At 47.8% G+C, this 23,305-nt stretch overlaps 1 protein-coding gene across 2 annotated transcripts in view; it reads left to right on the forward strand.

Annotated features, from left to right (window-relative positions):
- Nucleotides 1–23,305, forward strand: part of CNPY4 (canopy FGF signaling regulator 4) — a 51,961-nt gene that overhangs the window by 24,463 nt on the left and 4,193 nt on the right. For both annotated transcript variants that reach the window (XM_078669383.1, XM_078669384.1), the window contains one exon: nt 14,271–14,388. In XM_078669383.1, coding sequence (XP_078525509.1) covers nt 14,271–14,388 — 118 coding nt within the window. The remainder of the gene's footprint in view (nt 1–14,270; nt 14,389–23,305) is intronic.

Consider the following 23,305-nt stretch of genomic DNA (forward strand, 5'->3'; position numbering starts at 1 on the left):
GCGGCCTACCTTGCTGAACCATCTGAGAGCCTGCTGGCGCTGCCGCGGCCTACCTTGCTGAACCATCTGAGAGCCTGCTGGCGCTGCCGCGGCCTACCTTGCTGAACCATCTGAGAGCCTGCTGGCGCTGCCGCGGCCTACCTTGCCGAACCATCTGAGAGCCTGCTGGCGCTGCCGCGGCCTACCTTGCTGAACCATCTGAGAGCCTGCTGGCGCTGCCGCGGCCTAACTTGCTGAACCATCGGAGAGCCTGCTGGCGCTGCCGCGGCCGACCTTGCTGAACCCTCTTGTTAGCCTGCTGGCGCTGCCGCGGCCTACCTTGCTGAATCAGCGGAGAGCCTGCTGGCGCTGCCGCGGCCTACCTTGCTGAACCATCTGAGAGCCTGCTGGCGCTGCCGCGGCCTACCTTGCTGAACCATCTGAGAGCCTGCTGGCGCTGCCGCGGCCGACCTTGCTGAACCATCGGAGAGCCTGCTGGCGCTGCCGCGGCCGACCTTGCTGAACCCTCTTGTTAGCCTGCTGGCGCTGCCGCGGCTCGACCCGCTCGGAACCCCCCAGCTCGAGGATTTAGAGCTGTGCGCAGGGTATCCCTTCCTCCGCCCAGAGTAAGACAGTCCCGCTACCTTACCCCCCTTTTACGAGACTTTCCAGATCCATCGCCCTGCTTGTACATACTGCCAAGAACCAGCAACCGTTTACTACTTATAAAGTTTAAGAACTTGACCTCCTGTGTGGTGTCCGTTTGTAGTGTTGTGATTACTCTGCTGTACGATCCTAGGAGAGGACCCTCAGTCAGGAGGCCTCTCGGTAAACGCTCGGCTACTTCTCAACGGAGGGGTGGACCTAGGGGTGGTCAGTCAGACCTCTTCTGTCTCCCCCGGGTCGCCTTTCTAACAATAACGATGACTGGGTCAATTTTATCGACTCTTATGATATCATTGTTTTCCAGGAAACATGGTCAACAGTCCCCTTATTTAGAGTAGGCTATTTGAACTTTAACAAACCCGCCACACAGGGTCCTAGGGGAAGGGCCTCTGGTGGCCTCACTGTGTGGATTAGAAATAACCTGGGATGCTGTGTCAAGGAAATTTTGGTAGAAAATGTCGACCTCCTATGTATCAGCCTGAGCAAAGCCAACACTAAGGATTTACTTTTAATTGATGTCTACGCCCGAGGCTGTCGGGGTGTGAAGAAGCAAACTGTCCTGAATGATCTTGAAAACCTCCTGAAGAAATCCAAAGGTGATCAGTTTGTTATAATAGCAGGCGACCTGAATACCTCTTTTGAGCCCATTCTTACCTTGGCAGAAGATGTGGGATCCGAAGAGGATTTTGCCTGGAATATTCCCCCGCTAACTATTAGCAAGGGAGTGAGGGGTACTGAGGCAGCACTACACTGGCTGGGTTTCTGTCTGGAGTGGGGTCTTCGGGCAGTAAATGGGCGCACTCCATCTGACAGATCAGGGACCCAAACTTTTGATAATGGTCTGAGTACTAGTCGCATAGACTATATACTGGTCAATATTGAATCCTGGTCACACGTGATAGATATGTTGGTAGAGACTAGATCAGAGAGCGATCACAACCCTCTTTCCTTGGGACTCAGGGTTCCTGGTCTGGGTGCTCGCCTAATGGAAACAAGTCATCTAACGTCTGACGTAGTCTAGTGCGACAATAGACGGCGAGTCAAATGGTCCAGGGTCTTAGACGACCCAGTGGTTATTTGTAAAATAGAGGAGTTGGTTCTTAATGTGTGGGGTAGGATGTCCTCATTATCCCCCTCTGGTGGGGTTGATCCTACAATCACTAATCTCCACGAGAAGTGTTTTATGGATCTTAAAAATCTTCTCACCAAGCCTTCAAATACTAAGAATGTCAAAGTGCACAAAAAATGGTACAATAAGAGCTGTAGAGATGCTCACAGCAAATTAATAGTAGCTGTTAAAGCCCGGATTACTGACGACATTAGGAAAGCTAGGCAGCACTATAAGCAAACACTTTGGGCAGCTAAGCGAGATTGGGATGATTCCTATTGGCTTGACCTCCTCAGAGCCTGCGAGTCATCAAACCAAACGAAATTTTGGACAATTGTTAGATGGGGCAGGGGCTCTGATCCCCAAACACCGGGCAACCATGTCTCAGCTCAGGCCTGGGTGGAATTTTTCTCAGCTCAATTTAAAGACACAAGTGTTGCGCAAGAACATTTTTACTGTACTTGTGTCGCAGGCTATTCCTCCAAAATTGGGGGACAGTCTTACATTTTCTGTATCAGATACTGTACACGCTCTCGAGTCTGTCCAGTCTGGTAAAGCCCCAGGTTTAGATGCCATACCAGCGGACCTTTTTAAACTAAATCTTGATCTATGGGTCCCTTACATTACGCTATTGGCTAATAACATCGCAGCTGGGGCTGAGATCCCACAATCTTGGAAAGGGGCTGAGATATTGCCTGTATATAAAAAAGGTGACCGTTCAATGACAAATAACTATCGGCCTATCAGCCTGATAGATTCGATCCAGAAAATAGTATCAAGGATGGTCTTAGTAAGAATTCAGGGGTGGATCGAACTGAATAATATACTTTCCCCTATGCAGGCAGGATTTAGATTTGGTACCAGCACCATAGATCAGGTGTTTCGATTTACCATGCGTTTTTGGAAGGTGGTTTTTCTGGGTGGTGGAGTTATCTATGCCGCATTTGTCGACCTTAAGTCGGCTTTTGACTTAGTCCCAAGGGGGAAACTATGGGAGGCTCTTAGATCAATGGGCCTTCCACCAGAACTCCTGGGTTTAGTCCGGCGATTACATGAGGATAATTTCGCTCAGGTAAGGTGGGGGAGTCAGGGACAGGTGACCAACAGTTTCCCAGTCCAACGTGGGGTGCGCCAAGGCTGTGTCTTGGCTCCTACCTTGTTCCTCCTATTCATTAACCAGGTGGTCCATTTTTTTAATAACATACAGTCAGACGCTCCCACCCTGGGCGGATCTAAATATCCCATGTTAATCTTCGCCAATGATACCCTGCTCCTTTCGAAAACTAGGAGCGGGTTACAGGTAGCCCTGAATAGATTTTCAGAGTTCTGTAATAATAACAACTTGCAGATTACCGTTGACAAAACTAAATTTATGGTTTTTTGCAAGAAAACCCCTCCAAAATGTTTGGTCACTTTGAATGGCATCCAAATTGAGCAGGTCAAGGTCATGACGTACTTGGGTGTGACCCTAGATCACCAACTCAATTGGAACCCCCAACTGGAGACAATCAAACTCAAATTTACTCGCCTTGCTGGTTGTCCATTGCAAGAACAAAAAAAATCCCTTACCAAACGCATTACTCCTGCATTAAAAATCTATGAGGCCAAGGTTAATGCAGCAACCCTATACGGAGCAGACGTTTGGGGATATAAGGACTTGTCAGGTCTGGTCATTGCACAGAACAGGTTCCTACGGAACCTGGTAGGACTCCCGCAGTCCTCACCTATAAAACCTCTGCTATTAGATCTTGGATGCAGACCTATAGATGAGCTGGCTCAGTTTCGCCTAGTGGCATTATGGCATCGGCTCTGGACGACTCCAGAGCTCAGCCTTTTTTCTCGTGAGTTAGATGAGGTAAAATCACTGTGGGGTGCGAAAAAAATCCCTTGGCTCAGGGAAGTCAAACACATCTTGTACAAGATGGGCCTGCCAGAGCTATGGTCAAACCCTGGGAGGTCCATTTTTCCATCAAAACCCGAGTTTAAGACCCTTTTCTGGGCCTGGAAAAAATCTATACTAGTAACCCAATCTTCGGACAAAACTCTAACTGGTCTATTTTTAACACGTAAGGTCACTCCGTCCCTTGAGCCCTATTGGGATTTGATCTGCAAGGTGCTAGACCGTAAACTGTACCATCAGTTTCGTACTGGTACATTGCCTATCAATTCCTTTACTGCAAAGTGGGAGACGAAGGCAGGCAACAAATGTTTTTGGTGTCCCGACCAGGTAGAAAGCATTGGTCATCTATTTTTCGGTTGTCCTGCCTATCGTTCCCCTCGAATTAAATGGTTGAAACCTTTATGTGCAATTTTGGATTGTGGGGGACATCGAGAAGCACTAACGAAACTACGTGATATTAGATCTGAAATGTTTGTGGTTTGTGTAGCCAAATTTTTGGGCTGGGCGTGGTTGATTCGAGCAAAGAAACTGAACATACTTTTAAACTGATTGTTATGACTACATGTATTTCTCGTACTATGTTTTGTTAGCAAATTGTGGATTGCTAGTGGTATTTTTTATCATGTATTTCTTGTACTAGGCTTTGTTAGCAAATTATGGATTGTTAGTGGTATTTTTAATCATGAATGGTTTGTATGTCGTCTTTTATGAATTTTTTATTCGAAATAAAGACCAAATGAACATATAATACCCAGGCAGAGTCCACATATTACGACGATTGGTATCAGTATGATCATGAACAACCTCCATCCCCAGTCCTTTACAGCACTCCAGAACCAACTCCCAAGCGACCATCCTTCTTGTTCCTGATGAACTTCTGAGGAGAGTCTGTGGAGGTGTTCAATGGCCTTGTAGACTGAGGGTGAATTGTCTGGTATGTAGGTACAACAGCTGGACCCGATGATACGACATGCTCCTCCACGGTCCGCCAGAACCACATCTAGAACAAGGTGGTTTTGAAGAGCCACCAGACGGACCGCCTGAAGCTCGGCTGTATTGTTTGTGAGGATACCAGCTGTAATGTTCATCGTTGTCTCGACTGCCTGGGATAAATGTCGAATGGCACGACTGTTCGCCATCGGACCCCAAAGTGGAACAAGTCCTTTCATTGCATCCAAGAATTGTGCTCCAGTGGAGTCGGCCTGCTCAATGTCCTTTGCTCGTCTCTGTCGGTGATGGTTTGCCGGAGCCACATAGGTTGGAGGAAGGATGAAGGCAATGTAGCAGGTACCTTCCCAATCCTTTGGGAGCCAGGTGTAGGCTTTTGTACCACAGACGAAGTACATGTTTGGAGAGGTGACAAAAGAGGGTGGGTCGGTTGAGTCCAAAGTTCTGGTGATGCGGCAAGTGCTGTGGCCCACCATTTGTGTCCCATGGCCTGTGATGCATACAAGGCCCGACACATTGACGACAGATAGGGCCACAGTCAGGGTGGCAGCTGTTCGTTTCCGGAGGTAGGAGAAGGTGGGTCTGGCTGGATTGTTGAATATTTGCATCTCCACCATTTCTTTGGCGGGGATGTCCATGTGAACAGAAGCATTGGAGGATAGAGGGCAAAAGGGAGCAGCAGTTCTTCCGGTTTTGTTCAACCAGACTCCATGATAAAAGTGTGACATAGTTTCGCTGGAAGTGGCATTGTCTCTGTAGCTCTCTTGCAAGAGGATCAGCCAAGCAAGGCAGGAGCCATGAACAGAAAAAGGTGAAGGGATGAAGGGGATGGAATGTCCGGTGGCATGTGGTATCAACCCACAGATCCAGCAATTCGTGGCATTTGCAGCAAGTTTGTGTTGGTGCAGCAACTGTACGAAGGAGTTGTTCCAGAACTCCTTACGCCTTTCTTGGATTTGAGGTGAAAGAGAGACCAGGTAGTGTTCTTTTATGGTGGTAGGCCGTGCAGTCGTTAGAAATGTCTTATGAACCGGTGCGTTCTCTTCCACGATCCAGAAGGTAGTCATGAGGAGGAGGCAAAAGAGAAGAGCGATAAGAAGAGCAATAGTCTTTGAGCTGTGCAACCTGTCAGTTTTCGGGTTTCTGTAGTGGGTCTTCGGATGTCCGGTTGCTTCCATCATCTTCGTATCGGGCGCTTCCATCATCTTCAAGGTGCTCGGTAGTGGGCAGAACCACAAACTTCGTTGGGCTTCTCTCCTGGCAGCCTTAGTAGTGTTAGGCCACCGGTCTGAGAATTGTAACTTAGTCAGTGGTCTGCTTAGCCGAAGCTCCCTTCTTTCGTCGCAGGTTATACCCTTCTCTGGATGGCACAGTGGGATCAGGGAATTTCGCCAATTCGAGTGTCTCTGTTTCAGGGTAGCAGCTCAGGGATGGTCGGTCTTTGTTCAGGAGCTCTTCTTGGGTGGTCACGTCTTCGGTCGACGTCAGGGTCGGAGAGATTTTCTTGCAATGATGTGCATGCAGCCAATTTCGCTTCCCCTCCACTCGAAGAGCTGTTCGGGTGGTGATCAAGACTTGCCAGGGGCCCGTCCAGCGGGGTTCCAGACTCTTCTCCCGCTGGAAGTTCCGAATTAGGACGAAATCTCCAGGCTGGATGGTATGTCCGGGGCCCCTGGAAGCATCGGGGATGGCCTGCAGCACCTGATGATGAATAACAGACAGTGTTTTAGTTAGGTTATACAGATAGTCAGACATTAGGACGTCCGGGACGTCGTGAATAGATGTCGGTTTGGGTGCAGACCAGATACTCATGGGCCGGCCGTAAACGACCTCGTAAGGGGTCAAGTGGTGTTTGGTGGGGGTGGAACGCATTGACAGCAATGCCAGGGGAAGAGCGTCTGGCCATTTTAGTCCTGTGGTGGCCACTATTTTAGCCAGTTTTAGTTTCAATGTGGCATTGTGCCGCTCGACCAGACCAGCAGATTGGGGGTGAAAAACTGCGTGGAATTTCTGTCGTACCCCCAGTCCTTTCAGGATAAGCTGGATAACCTCGGCTATGAAATGGGGGCCATTGTCACTCCATAAAATACGGCAAAGGCCGTAGCGAGGGAAGAACTCTTTCAGTAGTACTTTTGCAGTGGCAATGGCAGTGTTGTCACGCGTCGGGTAGGCTTCCACCCATTTGCTAAAAGCGCATACAACAACAAGTACATACTTCAGTCCTTGACATCTCTCTAACTGAATATAGTCCATCTGTAGGACTTCAAATGGGTGGTTGGGGACCCCAAATCCTCCTCGGGGTACGACAGTTCCTTTCCCAGGGTTGTGTTGCAGACAGACTAGGCATTGTTGGACAAGACGTTTGGCTGAGTCTGTAATTTTGTCGTTATGCCAAACTCGTGAGACAAGTTCAGCCATAGGGGCTGCTCCTATGTGTGCAGGGGAGTGAGCCATGGTCAGTATATGCGTGTTGTCGTCCTATTCTCTGCTGTCGTCCGGGCGGTGATGTCAGCCAGTGCATTCCCCTGTCCGACGATATCTGTCACCCTTTTGTGTGCCTGACATTTGATCACAGCAAGTCGTTTGGGAAGGAGAACTGCTTCAGTCAGAGCGGAGACTAGATCTCCATGTAGGATGGGGTGCCGTGTGAGGTCAGGAATCCCCTTTCTTTCCACAGGAGCCCAAAATGATGAACCACCCGAAGGCATACTGGCTATCCGTGTAAATGTTTGCTGTCGTCCCTGCTGCTAAGATACATGCTCGTGTGAGGGCAATCAGTTCTGCTGCCTGTGCAGATTTCTGTGTGATGCGGGCGGTCTCAACTACGGTTCGGGCTGTGGTAACTGCATACGCAGCTGAGGTGGTGCCATCGGTGAGTTTGATGCAAGAGCCATCCACCCATAGCTCTCCGTCAGGATCTGGGAAAGCTGTGTCTCGAAGGTCCACTCTACTCCTAGTCTGTTCGTCCGTGAGGGTCACACAGTCATGTATAGGGGGCACATCGGGATCATTCTCAGGCAGAGGCAACAAGGTGGCTGGGTTCAGTGTGGTGCATCGTTTCAACGTGATGTGAGGTGCGAGCATTGTCAGTTCGTACCAGTCAGTCGTGCGCTGGTCAGGTGTTGTGTCTTGGTCTGGTTTAGGAGGGTGTCAACAGCATGAGGCACTAGTACCGTGAGGGAATTCGAGAGTACGATCCCCTCACTTTGTCGGATAGAGACAGCAGCAGCAGCTACTGCTCGAAGGCAGGCAGGCAAAGCTCTTGCTACAGGGTCAAGAGTGGCAGAGAAATAGGCACATGGTCGTTGTTTGGGGCCGATGGTTTGAGTCAGGACAGACAAAGCGCATCCCTCCCTTTCGTGAGTGTAGAGAGAGAAGGGTTTTGTATAATCAGGGGTTCCTAGGACTGGTGCTGAACAAAGGGCGTCTCGTAGTTCCTTGAAGGCGGATTGGCATTCAGGGGTCCAAGGGAGCGGGAAGGGGACATCTTTAGCCAGTAGGGAAAGTAGTGGTTTCACAATGAGGCTGAAATTTGGCAACCATTGTCGACAGAAGGAGGTGAGGCCTACCAAAGAGCGGACTTGCTTCGGGGTTTTAGGGATAGGGGTCTCTAGAATAGCCTGAATTCGATCGGGTGTGAGTTTTCTCCCATCTTTGGACAAGAGGTGGCCTAGGTAAGTGACTTGAGGTCGGCAGAATTGCAACTTCTTCTTGGAGACCATGTGGCCATTTTCCGCGAGGAAGTGCAGGAGTTGGATGGTGGCTGTGACTGCAAGTGGAGTGGTGTCGGCCGCCAAAAGGATATCATCGACGTACTGTATCAACACCACTCCATCCGGTAACTGGACTGCATCCAGTTGTCTCTTGAGGGCCTGGCTGTAGATGCTTGGACTTTCAGTGTAGCCCTGGGGTGCTCTGCAAAATCTATATGAGCGGGATTTTAAAGTGTAGCCGAAAAGGTAGCGGCTGTCTGTGTGGATGGGGATGGAGAAGAATGCGTTCTTGAGATCGATTACCGTGAAGGTGGTGGCAGTGGAAGGAATCAGGGTCAGAATGGTGGTGATGTCCGAGACTACAGGGTACTGAGGTACAACTACTTTGTTGACTTCTCGTAGGTCGATGATGAAGCGGTACGCTTTTTCATCTCCCTCACCCTGCTTCTTCACAATGGGTAGGATAGGGCTGTTGCAAACATTGCCAACTACTTCTTCTACCACTCCTGCGTCTACCAGGGACTGGATGATTTTTACCAATGCCTTCTCGCCTTCGGGCGATATCCGATACTGTGGGAGTTTTGGGAGCACTGCATCCTGTCGAACAGTTATGTGTACAGGGTCTATCATCATGCGTCCTACGTCCGAGTCAGTCTTTGCCCATAGGTATAGAGGTAGGGTGTCGAGTAAGGACAAGTCAGCGTCAGTGATGGAAAATATGCGTTGTGTGCGACAAGATCTGAGCAGCGTTGGGTTGTCGTACAGAATGACTCGAACTCAGTCTTGTGAACACCTAATAGTGGCTCAAATGTTTCAACAAGTCAAGTCCCATAATGGCGTCGGGGGTGTTGGAGGAGAGCAAAAACGTCGTGTCAGTGGTGTTATTGTCCAAGTTAAAAGAGATCGGTGTGGACAAGGGATTAGTGGAGGGCGTTCCATCAAAACCTATTGATGTCACATGTGAGCCAGACAAGGGTGCCCTGGGAATCAATCGTTTAGACAACGCACTACGTGTTGCACCAGTATCTACCAGAAATGGAGACTTCGTACCTAGGACCTTAGCGGTGACATAAAGACCTTGCTGGTCAACATAGAGCTCAACTGGATCCCTTCCTTGCCCTTGGCAGTCCTATGCAAAGTCATGGGCATTGTCGCAGTCAGACTGTTGGCACTGATTCTGTCGGGGACGGTCAAACGTGTTCGGTCTGCCAGGTCTGTCATTGTTGGTGTCGTTTGTGTGCCCTCGTCCCTGTCCTCTATTTCTCGGCCCGCCCGCTACGTCTCTCGTGTCTTTATTTCTGAGTGCTTCTTGCAGAACTGGACATTGAGACTTCCAGTGGCCAAATCCTTTGCAAAACGCACACTGGTTCTCATCGAGGTCTGTTCGTGGAACGCCGGGTGCGGGTGTGCGGTCTCTAGTGGGTGGATTTCTAGGAGCATTCAACTGGTAGTTTTCTCTATACTGTTCCCTTCCTATAGTCACCCCTTGCAACGGAGCAATCATCACCCTCTCTTTCAAGTCCTTTTTCTTTTTCTCAGTTGCTCGATCGTTCTCGTTCTTTTGTCGCTCATAGTATTGAGCCATCTGAAGGATAGCTGTGGGCTTGGAGGCCGCCCAACTACTCTCGCTAGTCTGTAGTTTCTGCGAGACTTCTGGTGTCAGGCCTTTCACATAGTTCTGGACAAACAAGTGATGTCCGGTTGCAGTGTTCATGTCCTGGCCGCTGTAATCGGAGAACACCGTTTCAAACCGGGAGAAGTATTCTGATACGTCTTCCTGGGGTTTTCTGGCGACAGGCCGTTACTATCGACCAGTCCACCTTCCTTTCTGAGACTAGGGTTTTTAATTTCTGCACGATCTTATCTGGTAGGTCTAGAATGGCTTTCAAAGGTTTCTGTCCCGGCTCTCGCTGTTTGTCTACATCACCGAGTTGTATCCAGGTATGTCCGAACAGCTCAAGGTAATCGACTTTCCGGATTTGCTTCCACACATCAGCTGGCAGACATAGCCCGAAAAACAAATCGATATCCGCTAGGGTCATAATCGTTGAACCTAAAGCGGTGGCTAATTCTGTATAGAAGGCTGTGGGGTTCTTTCGCAGATCAGGCAAGGACTTTCGGAAAGTCAGGATGTCTTGCCGATCCCATGGTTGGTAAACCCAGTTGTAAACTACCCTCCCTCTCGCATCTTGGTGGTTAATATCGTCGTGTGTTCCCTGTCCTCGTGGGGGAACCCAATAGGGAGCGGCCTCCTTTATGGGCATCATCGTGTCAATTTTTTCTACTCTGGCTTCAGTCGCTGCAGGAGTCGTGGTGTTAGTCTCTGGTTTCTGTTCCGTGAGGTGGCGGAAAACTTCAAGCGTACGCGTGAAGAGGTTCGTCACATCACACTCGCCTCCATCTCCGACATCAACTTTCCTATACAGAGTCGTTAGGTTTTCAGAGCCTTTTCCTTGGTATCGGTCTTCATAGGCATTAAGGGTATGGTAACAAAGGCGTACGACGAAGTGTCGTCTGTGGCTATTGGCATATGTATTGTACATATCCGTTACATAATCCTCACTTTCCTTTCGCACCACCAGTGTCTTTACAATCTTATCGATCCCAGCTCGTTCATCCTTACTTAATCTATTCGACCTAGCAGGGTCTTTCCTCCCAGCTTCGGGATCATCTGAAGTCGCTGCTCGCGCTGCGCTGAGTACGAGGGGTTCGGTCGGCGCAGAGGCCATGAGGACCGAGGCTCCGGCACTACTCTCGTCTGTCGTTGGGGGTTGCGGGTGCTGCGCTAAGGGTTGGGAAGGGGCATATGGAGGGGGCATGTAGATGATCGGGGGACCTAGTAGTAAATCATCGTTCGTTCGCTGTTTCGAAGGTAGCTCGGGGTAAAGTGTAGAGGGTGTCCTGACGGGACACTGGCCCGATGATTCGGAGTCTTGTTTTAGCTTGGTTTCCTCTCTTTCTTTTATTTCTTCCTTCAATTTGTTAGCGGCTAGGTGAGCTGCTTTGCGTAATTCCTTTTCTAACCTGACCTCATTTCTCTTTTTCCGCTGTTCTGTTTCTTTGCGCCACATGCCGAAGCTATCGATCATAGTGGGTGTTGTCTTATTGTTATAAAGGGCTGTTCCCAGCGCGTTTATTTTATCGTTATCAAAGGATCCTATCAGTGGCCACTGACTTTCCCGATCCTTTCTCGTGTATTTATGCCACAGCTTACTATAAGCCACGGTGACTAGTCCATATTTAGTAAACATGTCCTTATTAGGGGTGCCCTCCAGTGGAGCCGGATGGTTCACCTCTAATAAGCGGTCCGGGCTGAACCAACTACCAACAAACTGGGCAAAGATAGGCATGACGGGTTACAATGGGGACAAAAGTCTGCACTACCTATCCTTCACTATTCACAAAGACTAAACAGAGTATTGCGACTCTGTGCTTATTTGTAAATAGAGAATAACCCAAAGAGAACCAATTCCGAACGATCAATGTTCGGATAAACAATCAATCAAATGAGGGATAAAAATAGGCACAACGGATTACAACGGGGGCAAAAGCCTGCGTTACCTATCCTTCACTATCTGCAAAGACTAAACCGAGTATTGCGACTCAGTGCTTGTTTGCAAATAGAGAATGATCCAAAGAGAACCAATTCCAAAGCAGTAAATGCTTGGATAACAATCAATCAAATGGAGAGGGAAGCAGGCACGACGGATTACAACGGGGGCAAAGGCCTGCGTTACCTACCCTTCACTATCTGCAAAGAGAGAATACTCCTATTCTTCCCTGTTTGCAGACAGAGAATCTCTCAGAAACAATCAAATGAGTAATACTAGTATTTTCAAACAATCAAACAATCAATTCGCAATTCGTCGTGTTACACGACCTTACCCGGACCGCATGGACGGTTTCTCGTCTTCCGCTTCCAGCGCCCGATCGTCCTCTATTCTCCGTAATTGCTGTGGCACTACTGATGGTTCCCAGTCAGGACCGTAGATCACTCGAGAGAGGTCTGCTCGGAACCGGTGAAGTTCGGATGATCGGCTGCCAGACGAGGGTCTATCGGGCAGGAGCTCTTCCTGATCGTTGCAGTCGTTCACACTGTCGTCGGGACCTCTCCCACTGGATCCACGTGTCGCTGATGGGCCCCACGTTTGGGACGCCAATTGTTAAAAAGGGCGCAAAGGTCAGCTCGATTACCCCTTTTCAAGGTTTGCCCGGCGATAGCCGCCTCTCATACCATTCAATATTACCAAACAAAGAGGCAGGCGCTGGAGACTGGAAGGCAAGAAACAGGAGTTTATTCCGACGGAGCAGAACACGTCAAATCAGACAACAGGGTATCTTCTCGAGGTGCTCTAACCGCATCTCTGAGGCCTGGCCTCTTATACACAGGTTTATGGCTTTATTACATACATTGCATCCATAATGTTTCTTTGAAGGCCAGAAAAGACATCCTCGGAATCCCCGGTCCAGGCCCGTTCCCACACACATCTACAGTAGAGTTCCCACCTCGATCTCAGCATGTGGTGGTTATCGCGCAGCTGGACATTCCGCTGGGAACGGGAAAGTGGGCGATCGGTCGGATCTGGAGGTGTGAGGGTATTGATTAACCCCCGCTCCTTTGATGTCGGGTGAGTTCCTACTGTAGGGGCAATAAACTGCAGCTGCAAGGCTAGGTGGTGGCCTGGGAACGGTTCGGACAATGGACGAGGAGGGAGAGGTTATCAGAAGGCCCGCTCGCGTGAGAGAGATGAAAGGAGTGTGAGGGTACTGCACGGGATATGGCTCTGAGGCAGGGTCACGCTGGAGGTGCGTTTATGGCCCTGGCAGGAGAGATCGGGGGGTGCTTGCGAGGCCGGAGAGGGAGGGGGAGAGACGCGCTGGCTATCAGCAGTGGGCAAGGAAGCCATGGCATTCAGAATGGCTGCTGCTTACGCGCACGTATAGATCTGAAAAGGACAAGATGGCGCCGATAATGTTTATGCCACGCTCTAGATTTTAACAGTAGGTCCTTGGCGGGTATGGGGCGCTGGGTGGCGGGAGTGGCGTAAAAAAGGAGCAGGCAGTGAGGTGGGACGGCTCCTGCTCCAAAACGGCTGGAACAGCAAGAACGACTGTAACAACAAGTTAAACAGTAGGTAAAACACAACAAAGGATGACAGTGAGGCTAAACAATAAGGCAGAAAACAACTATAAACAACAGCCACATTGTGAAGCACAGTGAATCAGATGAAGGCAACACGAGTACAATGTAGCTCAGTAAAGCACAAATAGAAAGTGGTTAACTGCCTTGCAGTCTCGGGAAGGCTGCTGAGGCCGCAAGGTGGGAGCGGATCGAGGAGCTAGTCTTTGTACTGGGGTCACCTACAAGTACATGGTGCTGCAGCACTGGCCATCTTCTCATGGTTTTATTCCGTAAGTGTTTCCAGTGTGTGGAAACATTTACTGTTTTTGCTGCATGTCTTGGCAAAACCATAGATTTGTGTGCATGAATTATACTTCATTGGGTTAAGTGTACTTCATTTGGTTGGCCCCATGTTACTGTACTGTGGCTGGAAATAAGGAGGTCACTACTCATATATGTCCCACACCTACTGCGGACACAGAAAGCTTGCACACAGGAGCGCAACCGATGGACACAAACATGAGAAGATGGCAACTCTCGGTTGATAAGAAATCCGAAGTCCTGATTTCCTACACTGCATGGGGAGGGAAATGTCAGTACTCTTGCCTGTTTCATTAGAATGTTAGCAGGGGTGGTGTAAAAGTTTTCTCTCGACACGGCTTGAGCGCAGCGTCTGAGATGATCATCTTTACGCAGTGGGCATTCTAGGCCCATATAGGAAACGTTCAACGATGGGAAGTACAGTGGGAATGGGAAGGTGTATTCCTTAGTCATCCTCCTTGCACCCCCAGTGCTGAATTTGCTTAACTTTACGCCTTGTCTCTCGTCCTGCAGTGTGAAACCATGCTGGAGGAGTTCGAGGAGGTAGTAGAAGATTGGTACTTCCATCACCAGGGCGAGGGACTTCAGGCTTTCCTGTGTGAGACCCATGTACTGCGGCCGAATGACAGAGGTAGGTGTGTGTGTGTGTGCCATACAAACATGGTATGGAATGGAATGGAATGGAATTGGATTTATAGAGCGCATGGCTGCCCTTGAGCGTCCCAGCGCTAAAACAATTTATAACAGAGCGAATGAGGAAGAAAAGTTTAGGGAGCTTTGGGGAAAAGGAAGGTTTTAAGTGACTGGGGCAAGGTATGGGGCAGAGATGCTATGAAGTCAGCAAGTCTGTCATCCCTTCTGCATATGATAACAAGCCTATTTGTAGAGGAGAAATGTAAGCAGGAATAAAGGATGCAAGATGCCAAGGGCCACGCGACCGGTAACTGCGCAGAAAGTCAGGTAAGGGAGAAGACCTTAGATTCATGATAGGGTCCTGGGTGCACACAAACAGAATACATGGGGAGACTCATGTTTTCCTCACCATTATCTTATATCAAACTTGTTAACATGAAGCCTGTAAGCGTGGATCCCTTAAAAAAAAAGTTACATTTTTAATCTTTTGCAACTGTGGATGTCCGCTTAAATGTGGGTAACGCTGGTCGAAGGGAAGATTGCTCCAAAATGATGCTTCTCTATGTTTGGAAATTCCCCCACACTTCCTATATCACATCCCACTCCCTCACACACTCAAGATCTTTAAGCCAGTGTAAGCCAGGACCATTGTGCCACCCCTTAGTATATTTGGTTGTTCAGATTCTCAGGCCCAGTCACATGGATTGCTTTATGTGCCACCATGAGTGATTTAAACTGGATTCTCTCATTTTAGCTTAATGCTTAAATGTAGGGCGTCCATGCTAATTAGTTTTTCCCCTCTTGCACCAAGAAGATTTTGCCTTAGACTGCTTAATAAATAAACATGAACACAGCTTATATGTTAGACAACTATGTACATACAGGAACATGGTTCAGTTAGTCTGATGTGCCAGATTTCTAAAACTGACTCTAGACTTGATTTTTGATGTCTGGGTGGGATTGCGGCTTGCTCATTTGTCAGCCTAATCCTCTGCTGATAAGACATTGAGTTGAGGCTTTGTGAAGTTTATGCTGAGGCCATAGTGAGTTGAGTGGTAGGTAGGTGTTTTGAAGGGTCCCTGCTGCAGTATACTAAACACCGGTAGCATGCTCCATAGCTGCTACTTCTATCATGCGTATTTTTTATTTCTGAGCTGGTCCTGGTCATATCTTTGGTAGGCGCACGTGCATTGGGAGGCCTGGCAGCCATACTGTTTGGGCTGCCACCATGTGTCCATGGGTGAACTACCGAGGAAAAAGTGCGTTGGACACAATTGGTGATGCGAGCCACCGAGTAGATATTGTTCTAGCAAGCCACCTTTACGTGCAAGACATTTTTCAGGGAGACTGTTCGCAGTAGTTCTGACTTGGAGCTACCTCAGATATGAACCATTACTATCATAATACATTTGCCACAAGTTCATGAAAGGAGTCATAAATATTTATTGCGTGACTAGTAACTGAAAATATCACTTCTTAAACGCAATGAATCACACCTGTGGTAACAAAAGAGCAAATCCTATTACTCATTGAATTACTCATTAAACTAGTAGTAGAAGTACATTGAAAATAAAATGGCACTTTAGTAAATCGGAACTCTTAAGTGTGGGCCTCACTAATACAATGACAGATTAATCTCTAGAGTGTCTCCCTTCAGGTGGGCCACACAGAAAATTAAATATCTTGTAATTTTATATCCTGCCTAAATTGCAAGCACACTATGGGACAAAATACCCTAGACTATACCACGCCCTCACACAGGACCACCGTTGGTGGCGACCAGTCCACATCTCTTGGCCCTCCTAGTCCAGATACAGAAATTAAAAATCTCCTGACCTTCATTTGGGCGTACAAGCGAGCGCCTGTCCCTGAGAGTACTGGATACGCCTAGAACGGTGGGAGGTCTGGGAGTGCTGGGTATATAAAGCTACTTCCAGGCCGCGCTGCTTAGGATATGGTTTCATTGTGTTCTCTATGATACGGAAAGACATTGGATCCATATGTATGAGGTGGTCATGGGACAAGCCTCATGGCCGGTACCTTGGATGCCGAAGCATGAGAGACTGTTATGTGCGGAGATCTTGCGCCCCACACTGAAGATATGGGACATGGTTCCAAAGCGAAAGACACTTTGCCTCCTTTTTATCCCCCTACATGCCCCTATTCATCAATCCGGATTTCTCACCAGGGTGGAGGGGTAGGGATCTTAGGAAGTGCCCAGAAGGGGATGTAGAATGCTGAGGCATTTGCATGTGTTGGGGGGGGATGATCAAATCCTTTGACATGTGCACAAAAAATTTCAAGGTGCGGGGGGGGGGGGGGGGGTCGCCTTCAATGTTCCTAGCTATGACATTGGGCCATGCAACCGGAGAATAGGTAGGCTGTCTGTAGACCCCCCACCCACCCACAGGGAAAAGTTATTTGCCATGTATGTGTCACCGAAAGGCCCGATTTCAAATATCTACCCCAATCTGGTAGATGAGTGGACCTCCGTCCAATGGTCCTGTATGAAGAAGGTTTTGACCGTAACCCAGGCCAGAGGAAGACTTTGTAGGATGATATACAGGGACTCTCAGTTTTGAACACTTCACAATTGCTAGGTATAAGCATGTGATGTTAAGGCATATTACGCCCATGAAAATGAAACCGCTGTATCCCAATGTATACGCTTTATGGTGGAGAATTTGTAGAATGGAAGGAAATGAAATTCACATCTGAAGGGCTTGCCCCATGACTGACGGTGTTCTGGGAAGAGATTCTGAGCCATGTAAAAGGGGTACTGGGTTTTCAGTTCGAGCAGACCCGGCCCTAATCGTGCTTGAAATTTGGCCTCCGAGATTAAATCTCTGTCTCAAATTGATTTGCAGGTAAACAGTTACTAGCCCTCCAATGGAAAATAATGAACACACATACCGCCAATGCGGGACTGGCCCAGCAAGTTGTGGTCCATGTTAGCGATGGATAAATTAACCTGGGACTTTGAGTGCTAAGTTGGATGCCAGTTTTCGCCCCCTGGTGGTCTACTTGTCAGGGGGAGGAGCGCTGTTGCTACGCTGCCCCAAATCATGGCGTTCGCTGAAACTGATTCAATAAGGCTGCTTGTCTGTGTTTTGTTCAGAAACTGTGCCTAATGTATGCACTGCCTCCTATTATATACATTAAGCGTAAGACATTGGTATCTATTGTTTGTTACTCTGACTGCTCTCTTACCTCAAAGAGAGGGGGGACAGAGGGATGTGCGTGGGGATTAAACAGGCGTTTCAGAATGTCAATACCAAAATTCAGTATAGTACATTGGAAAGAAAATCCAAGTGCATAAAAAGATCTGCTCAGTATTTCTATGGAAGTAATCCATCAGCAATTGTGTAACATTTTATTTTGTTTGCCGTTTATGCTCGCGATGTAACATGAGCTACTGGCACATTAGATACACAAGTCGACCTCACACTATCTGTTAAAAGAAAGATACGCCAACTGCATAGTTCCGCTGGAATATACATAACTTTAATAACAAGCATTGGCAAAGCCAAATGGTGTGGGCTCAGCAAGCTGGTGTGATGTTTATTAGTTTTTTTTTATTGCAATACTATGCCAGAAACTTTAAAAGAAGACAAAACATTCTGTTACCTAAACGTCGCAACCGTATGCTTACAAACAAATAAAAAAAACATTGCATATAATTCTAATAGAATATATGGATGCTTCCAAGAAGGCAGATGCACTTATAACAAGTTTGGAAGCTCTTCTGTGTTTTGATGCATGTAAAACGAAAATACAATTCTTGTTGGTAGAAAGAAAATGCACTATAGCCTTTGAATTATTGTTACCTGAATGCCTAGTGTAATCACACAAATATGAATTAAAAAAAGAATAAAACATTCAAAGAAAAAAACATTGTAAAAAGTAAAGTTTCAGCCCTCTAGCCATTGCACTGAAGTGCATTTCTTTTTAGGTAGATGTGAACTTGTGATCAGGAGCAATACGTTTACTCACATATCAAACGCCTATGGCTGAATGGGCTTGCTTTGTACCCCATGCTGCCTGCTATGGCGAGCAGAAGCAAAATGTGAATGACTGCTGAATGGACCAATGGATGAAGAGGTCCAACACAAAGGCCCTCTGTGTTTGTATACGAAAAAGAGTTGGCAAGTGGGGAGGATTATATTACTGGACAGTAGGAAGTAAGTATTCGTCCACCCTATGGTGGCTTCAACCAACATATGGGTCTGGTAGGAAAAAGATACAATGTCCATATGAAAAATAAGAGGTCTCTGTACAATAAAACAGTAAATCTTGCTATGTGGCACCAGAATAAAATGGCCTATAGTGAGCTACTAATAAACAATTTGCATAATTAAAATCCGAGTAGAAACTTTATTTTATAGCTCATCCTCACATCACCCAGTGTTGAAGGGTTTAGAGAATCAATAATAATTCATGCTTGTCCACTCTGAAAGGCTTAAGAGAAAATACTTGAACACTAACTGTTGTGTGGCACCCAGGGGAGTTCCTTGACACCCTGTCTATCAGTCACTCACCAGCAGGCTGTCTTCACCAATTTAGCATTCCATAACACCAGGATAAGACTTCCACAAAAAATAATGTCTTTTTTTAGAGGGCATAGAAAGTTCTGTCTGAGACTTTTGCTGGATTTTGTTTTCTGTAAATAGTGCATTCGTGAAGCATAAGTTCACGAATGAAGCAGGTTTCTTGACACGAGTAATCCCTGTTTGTTACCCAAACCAAGGTCCTATTATGATGTCGGACACCATAGCAGGATGGAATTCGCCCCACTAGTAGTCGGTGGTTCCACCCGCAGTATTAGGATGCAACTGCCCTTTGGGCGGTCAGAAACGTACATTTTTCTATTGCAGCTTGTGCGGTGGCCAGCAAAGAGCTGCATCACAAGCTGCTAAAGAAAATTGCTGATTTCAAACATCCCTGCACCGTGTGGCGGTGCCTGCCACTCAGTGCAGGGGTGTTTAGGAGGTCACCGCTGGTGCCCCACCAGGCCCCATAGTGGAGGGTCAGGGGGGCCCCTGCTAAGTGTCCCCCAAATCACTTTCCACCTGCCTTTTAATGGCAGGCGTACCACCATGAAAGAGTAGACGGAAAGCAATATTGTAATCCCAGCGGCAGAGCTGAGGTTGGCTCCACTGCCATTTTGGGATTCCTATTCTGCCCGCCGCCCCTACGGACTCAATGAGCCCATCGGAAGCAGAGCAGAATTCCCCCGCTGTTTTTCCTCTGCCCGCCAGTATTATAATGTGGAGGTTGGACGGAAACCTATGATGTTGGGTGGAAAGCCATCCGACAGCTCGTTGGAGACTTTCCGCCCAACATCATAATGAGGGCCTCAATATTTATCGACCTCAGTAGGATGAATGGATGAGCAGGCCGGTCATGATTAGAGCATGTGATCACATGGTTAAAGCACAGGCACATGCAATGGATGCATCAGTTCATGGAGCCACCAGAGTGGATGATAGTCCAACGAGATGGAAAACTTTGCAAGCGAGGCAGTCTGTGACTACTGTGGGCATGAGGTGGTTTCTGGCAGCCAGTGAAATGGGTTACCTTTCTGAGTTTACATTCTTTCTCTGCAATGTATTTTAAGCCCAGGAACCTTGCCCAAATGTCGGTGACTACATTGGACACAACCCAATTGTTCTCATGCATCCCTTTGAAGTTCTGGGGGTGAGGTATGGATCCACGCTGTCTGGTGTACGCTAACTTGCAACATATCGAGGTTCTTATTGCTTTTACGAGACGAGTTCCATTTAAATACTGCTGTTGTGCTAAAAGTAAGGCATTACCCCAAGAAACGGGACAAATGCACTGTTTCCTTAAATTCGAAAGAGATCACAGAACACTGACAGATGGGGTGCTATTTTGATATAAAAACTGTGAGATTATGGAAACAAGTGGCAGGTAGTTTGGTTGAAAAGCAAAAATTGGCATTTTTTATTTTTTACAACTATGATATGGAAACATGATTCTTTGCCTGATGAGACTTTCAAACGAGTGTGCAGGCCTGCCAAATGTCACGCATCAGGCGTGACACTAGCTCATTTCAGTGTGGTAATCCGCATTACCGCACTGAAATGCATTGTCACGCATATCGTTGTGTGTCAGCTGTCACTAAAATCGCTGATAAAACGGAGTCTGTGGCAGCGCGCGGCCCCTGGCTTCCCCATGCTGCTGCAGCAGGCTTGGGCTCACAGCTGAGCTAAGTTTGCTGGTAGCGCTCACGGCTCATTCAACTGCTAAAATGTATCTTGTGCTTCCAATCCACGAGGTTCTTACTACCAGCATGACGCCATTGGTAGGAGACGTCATATCCTGCTACCAGAGCATGCGCCGGGAGTTTATTTCGCGAGCTGGAAGGCAGCTCGGCTGGCTAGTTTGCGGTGCATATAATCAGGGCCGGCGCTAGGCATGGGCAGTATGGGCAGCCGCCCAGGGCCTCGCGCTCAGCTCAAAAACATGGGGCCTCGCTGGGGCCTCGCTTCCACGTGAAAGGCTTCATTAAAGTCAGGCCCCCCTCCCCTCCGATCACTGCAATTTTACATTTTGCTAATGAGTTGCCTAAACCTGAGCAGTTATAAAGGCGTGGTGTCAGTCCTGGGATTACGGGCATGGAGGGATGGAAAGAATGGCATGGGGTCTTGGAACAGCAGGGAAGACTATTGTGCGTGAGCAGGTCAAGGGCCAGGCAATGCTCTGTTGAAAAGGTGCCATTTGCGTTTCCAAGCAACAAATGGCCCTTTTGTTTTCAGGATCGGCTGAACTGCAATAGGTGCGGAGAGGCGGCGCAGTAGAAGAGGGAGAAGCCGTGGCTGGGCAAAGTTTATAGTAAAAGCACCACGCCTCTTTTAAGCCCGGGGGAGGTGGCCCCCACTTCCCTGGGCTTCCATGCACTGGATCAGGGCCCAAGTGTGGGGCCCCTTTCTCTCGGCCTCACATCCCTTATCCAGCGCAAAGAGGCCCAGGGTAGGAGAGGCCCCTTGTGCCCTGCAGCAATGGATCAGACCTCTAAGCCCAAGTTTGGGGGCCCCTGCCCTGGGACATACAGTCATTATTCAGAACTGTGACACCCAAGGTAGGGCCCCCCCCCCCACCCCATCTCCTGAACTTTGTAGCACTAAAGTATGGCTCTGAAGCCCATGGGACAAACGCTTTCTTCTGGGCTTTGTGCGCATTGAGCAGCCTAATAGAACTGAAGAACTAGGTTAGAGTCCCAGCGTCTGCTGAACATCCTGTGATTCTGGGCATATCACTATTTCCACACGCCCCTAAAAAATGAAAATATCCTTTTGTAACGTAACTGGCGATCATGTAAAGCTCTCTAATGCCTTAGAGCTGAGTTCACATAATATAAAACTGCAAATATTCTCACGTTCTGGAACTGAGTCATGCCTGGCTTTACTGCCACAGTCCATGTAACACAGCAGAGTTTTACATTTGTGGGTGCATTTGCTGTGTGGGCAGTCCAGAGAATTTTCACATGTGCTGGAAATAGGGGTGAGTGGGGTGCTACAGCACCCCCTAAATAACCCTGCTGTTTTCCAAAGGTAAATATGCAATAAAGATGCTTTTGAATTATTGCTTTTATATTGTCACATTTGTTGTGAGTGTTAACATCTGGGTCTGTGGTGTACCCTGCCCTTTAGGAGATAAGTGGATGGGAGCGTGCGGAGCGAAAGTGTGAAGATAACATGTAGCAATAGAGGGGAAATGGGAAGACTTCAAAGTGAGACAGTTTGTGTTAGGACGAGAAAGGTGATCAAGAGACAAGATGCTGGAGGGAGGCTGAGAGAGGAAAGCAAAGGGGATACTTGAGAGAAGTAAATAACACACTCTGACTATGGGGAAACAGTGTGCTTAGACCAGGAGGAGGTAAGGAAAGTGTAAAGAAATAAGATACATGGCGTATAGGAGACAAAGAAGGCTATAGGTGCTGGAAGTAGTAGTGCGGGGGGGAGGGGGCAGCTGCAGGACCCCTAACTTTAAAATGCTGGAGTTTGGAAGGTGAATGAGCAATAAAGATGCCTGTAAATTTCAAAGACATACATCAAATATCAGGGGATGTGTTCTGACAAATTGCTGCCTATTCTTTTAACATAGAGATTGTTTTGTTTTCTTTGAGTGCAAAGTGAGAGGACTTTACAAATTGATCTATGTGACAATCTTGCTGATGTAAAAGGAAAGGCTATAGGATGTAATTTTTTTCTAATACACATATAATGGTGTCGGGCGAGAACAGGCTGGCTTGGAGGTTGGTTGTATGTCACTAAGGGGCCACCTGCTAAATTTCCCTGGTCCATGCAAGATGTGCTACTACAGCCCAAGTTTTTATTTTGATTTCTGGTGCTTGTAGTTTTGTTTATGCCATTATAAAGCAAGACAACAAGCCCCAGAAATCAAAGAAAAAAACCTGGACTGGAACAGCACATCATGCAGTGGCACCATTTCAGTTGCCAGGTCTGAAGTATATAGACCTCCGGGCCAGAACAGAGGGGTGGCATGTGCAAAAAATAACTGGGCTGCCACATATCACTACCGGGCAGAGCTTTTTAAATTACCTTTAATATCAGGTTAGCAAACGCAGTTGTCGTCATTAGAGGGGATTGTAACACCCGCTTCTAAGTATTGATCGCAAGGCAGTTTCCTGACATGAAGTCATCGATTTTTAATATCTGACTGTGGAATATATGCTCATGCGCTAGGCTGTGAAGAAAAATTTCTAAATAATGAAAATGATTGTAATCTTTTGATGCCAAGCTGTTCCTTGAGCCTTCCAACTAAACAGTGGAATGTAATGCTGGGCTTTGTTGAATGAGTAGTGTGGGGTTCCGTGGGGCTTTGCATTGAGGCCTACACCTTTCAACATTTATTTAAGTCCATTGGCAGAC

This window comes from Lissotriton helveticus, chromosome 12 (genome assembly GCF_964261635.1).
Source record: "Lissotriton helveticus chromosome 12, aLisHel1.1, whole genome shotgun sequence".
Taxonomy (NCBI): Eukaryota; Metazoa; Chordata; class Amphibia; order Caudata; family Salamandridae; genus Lissotriton; species Lissotriton helveticus.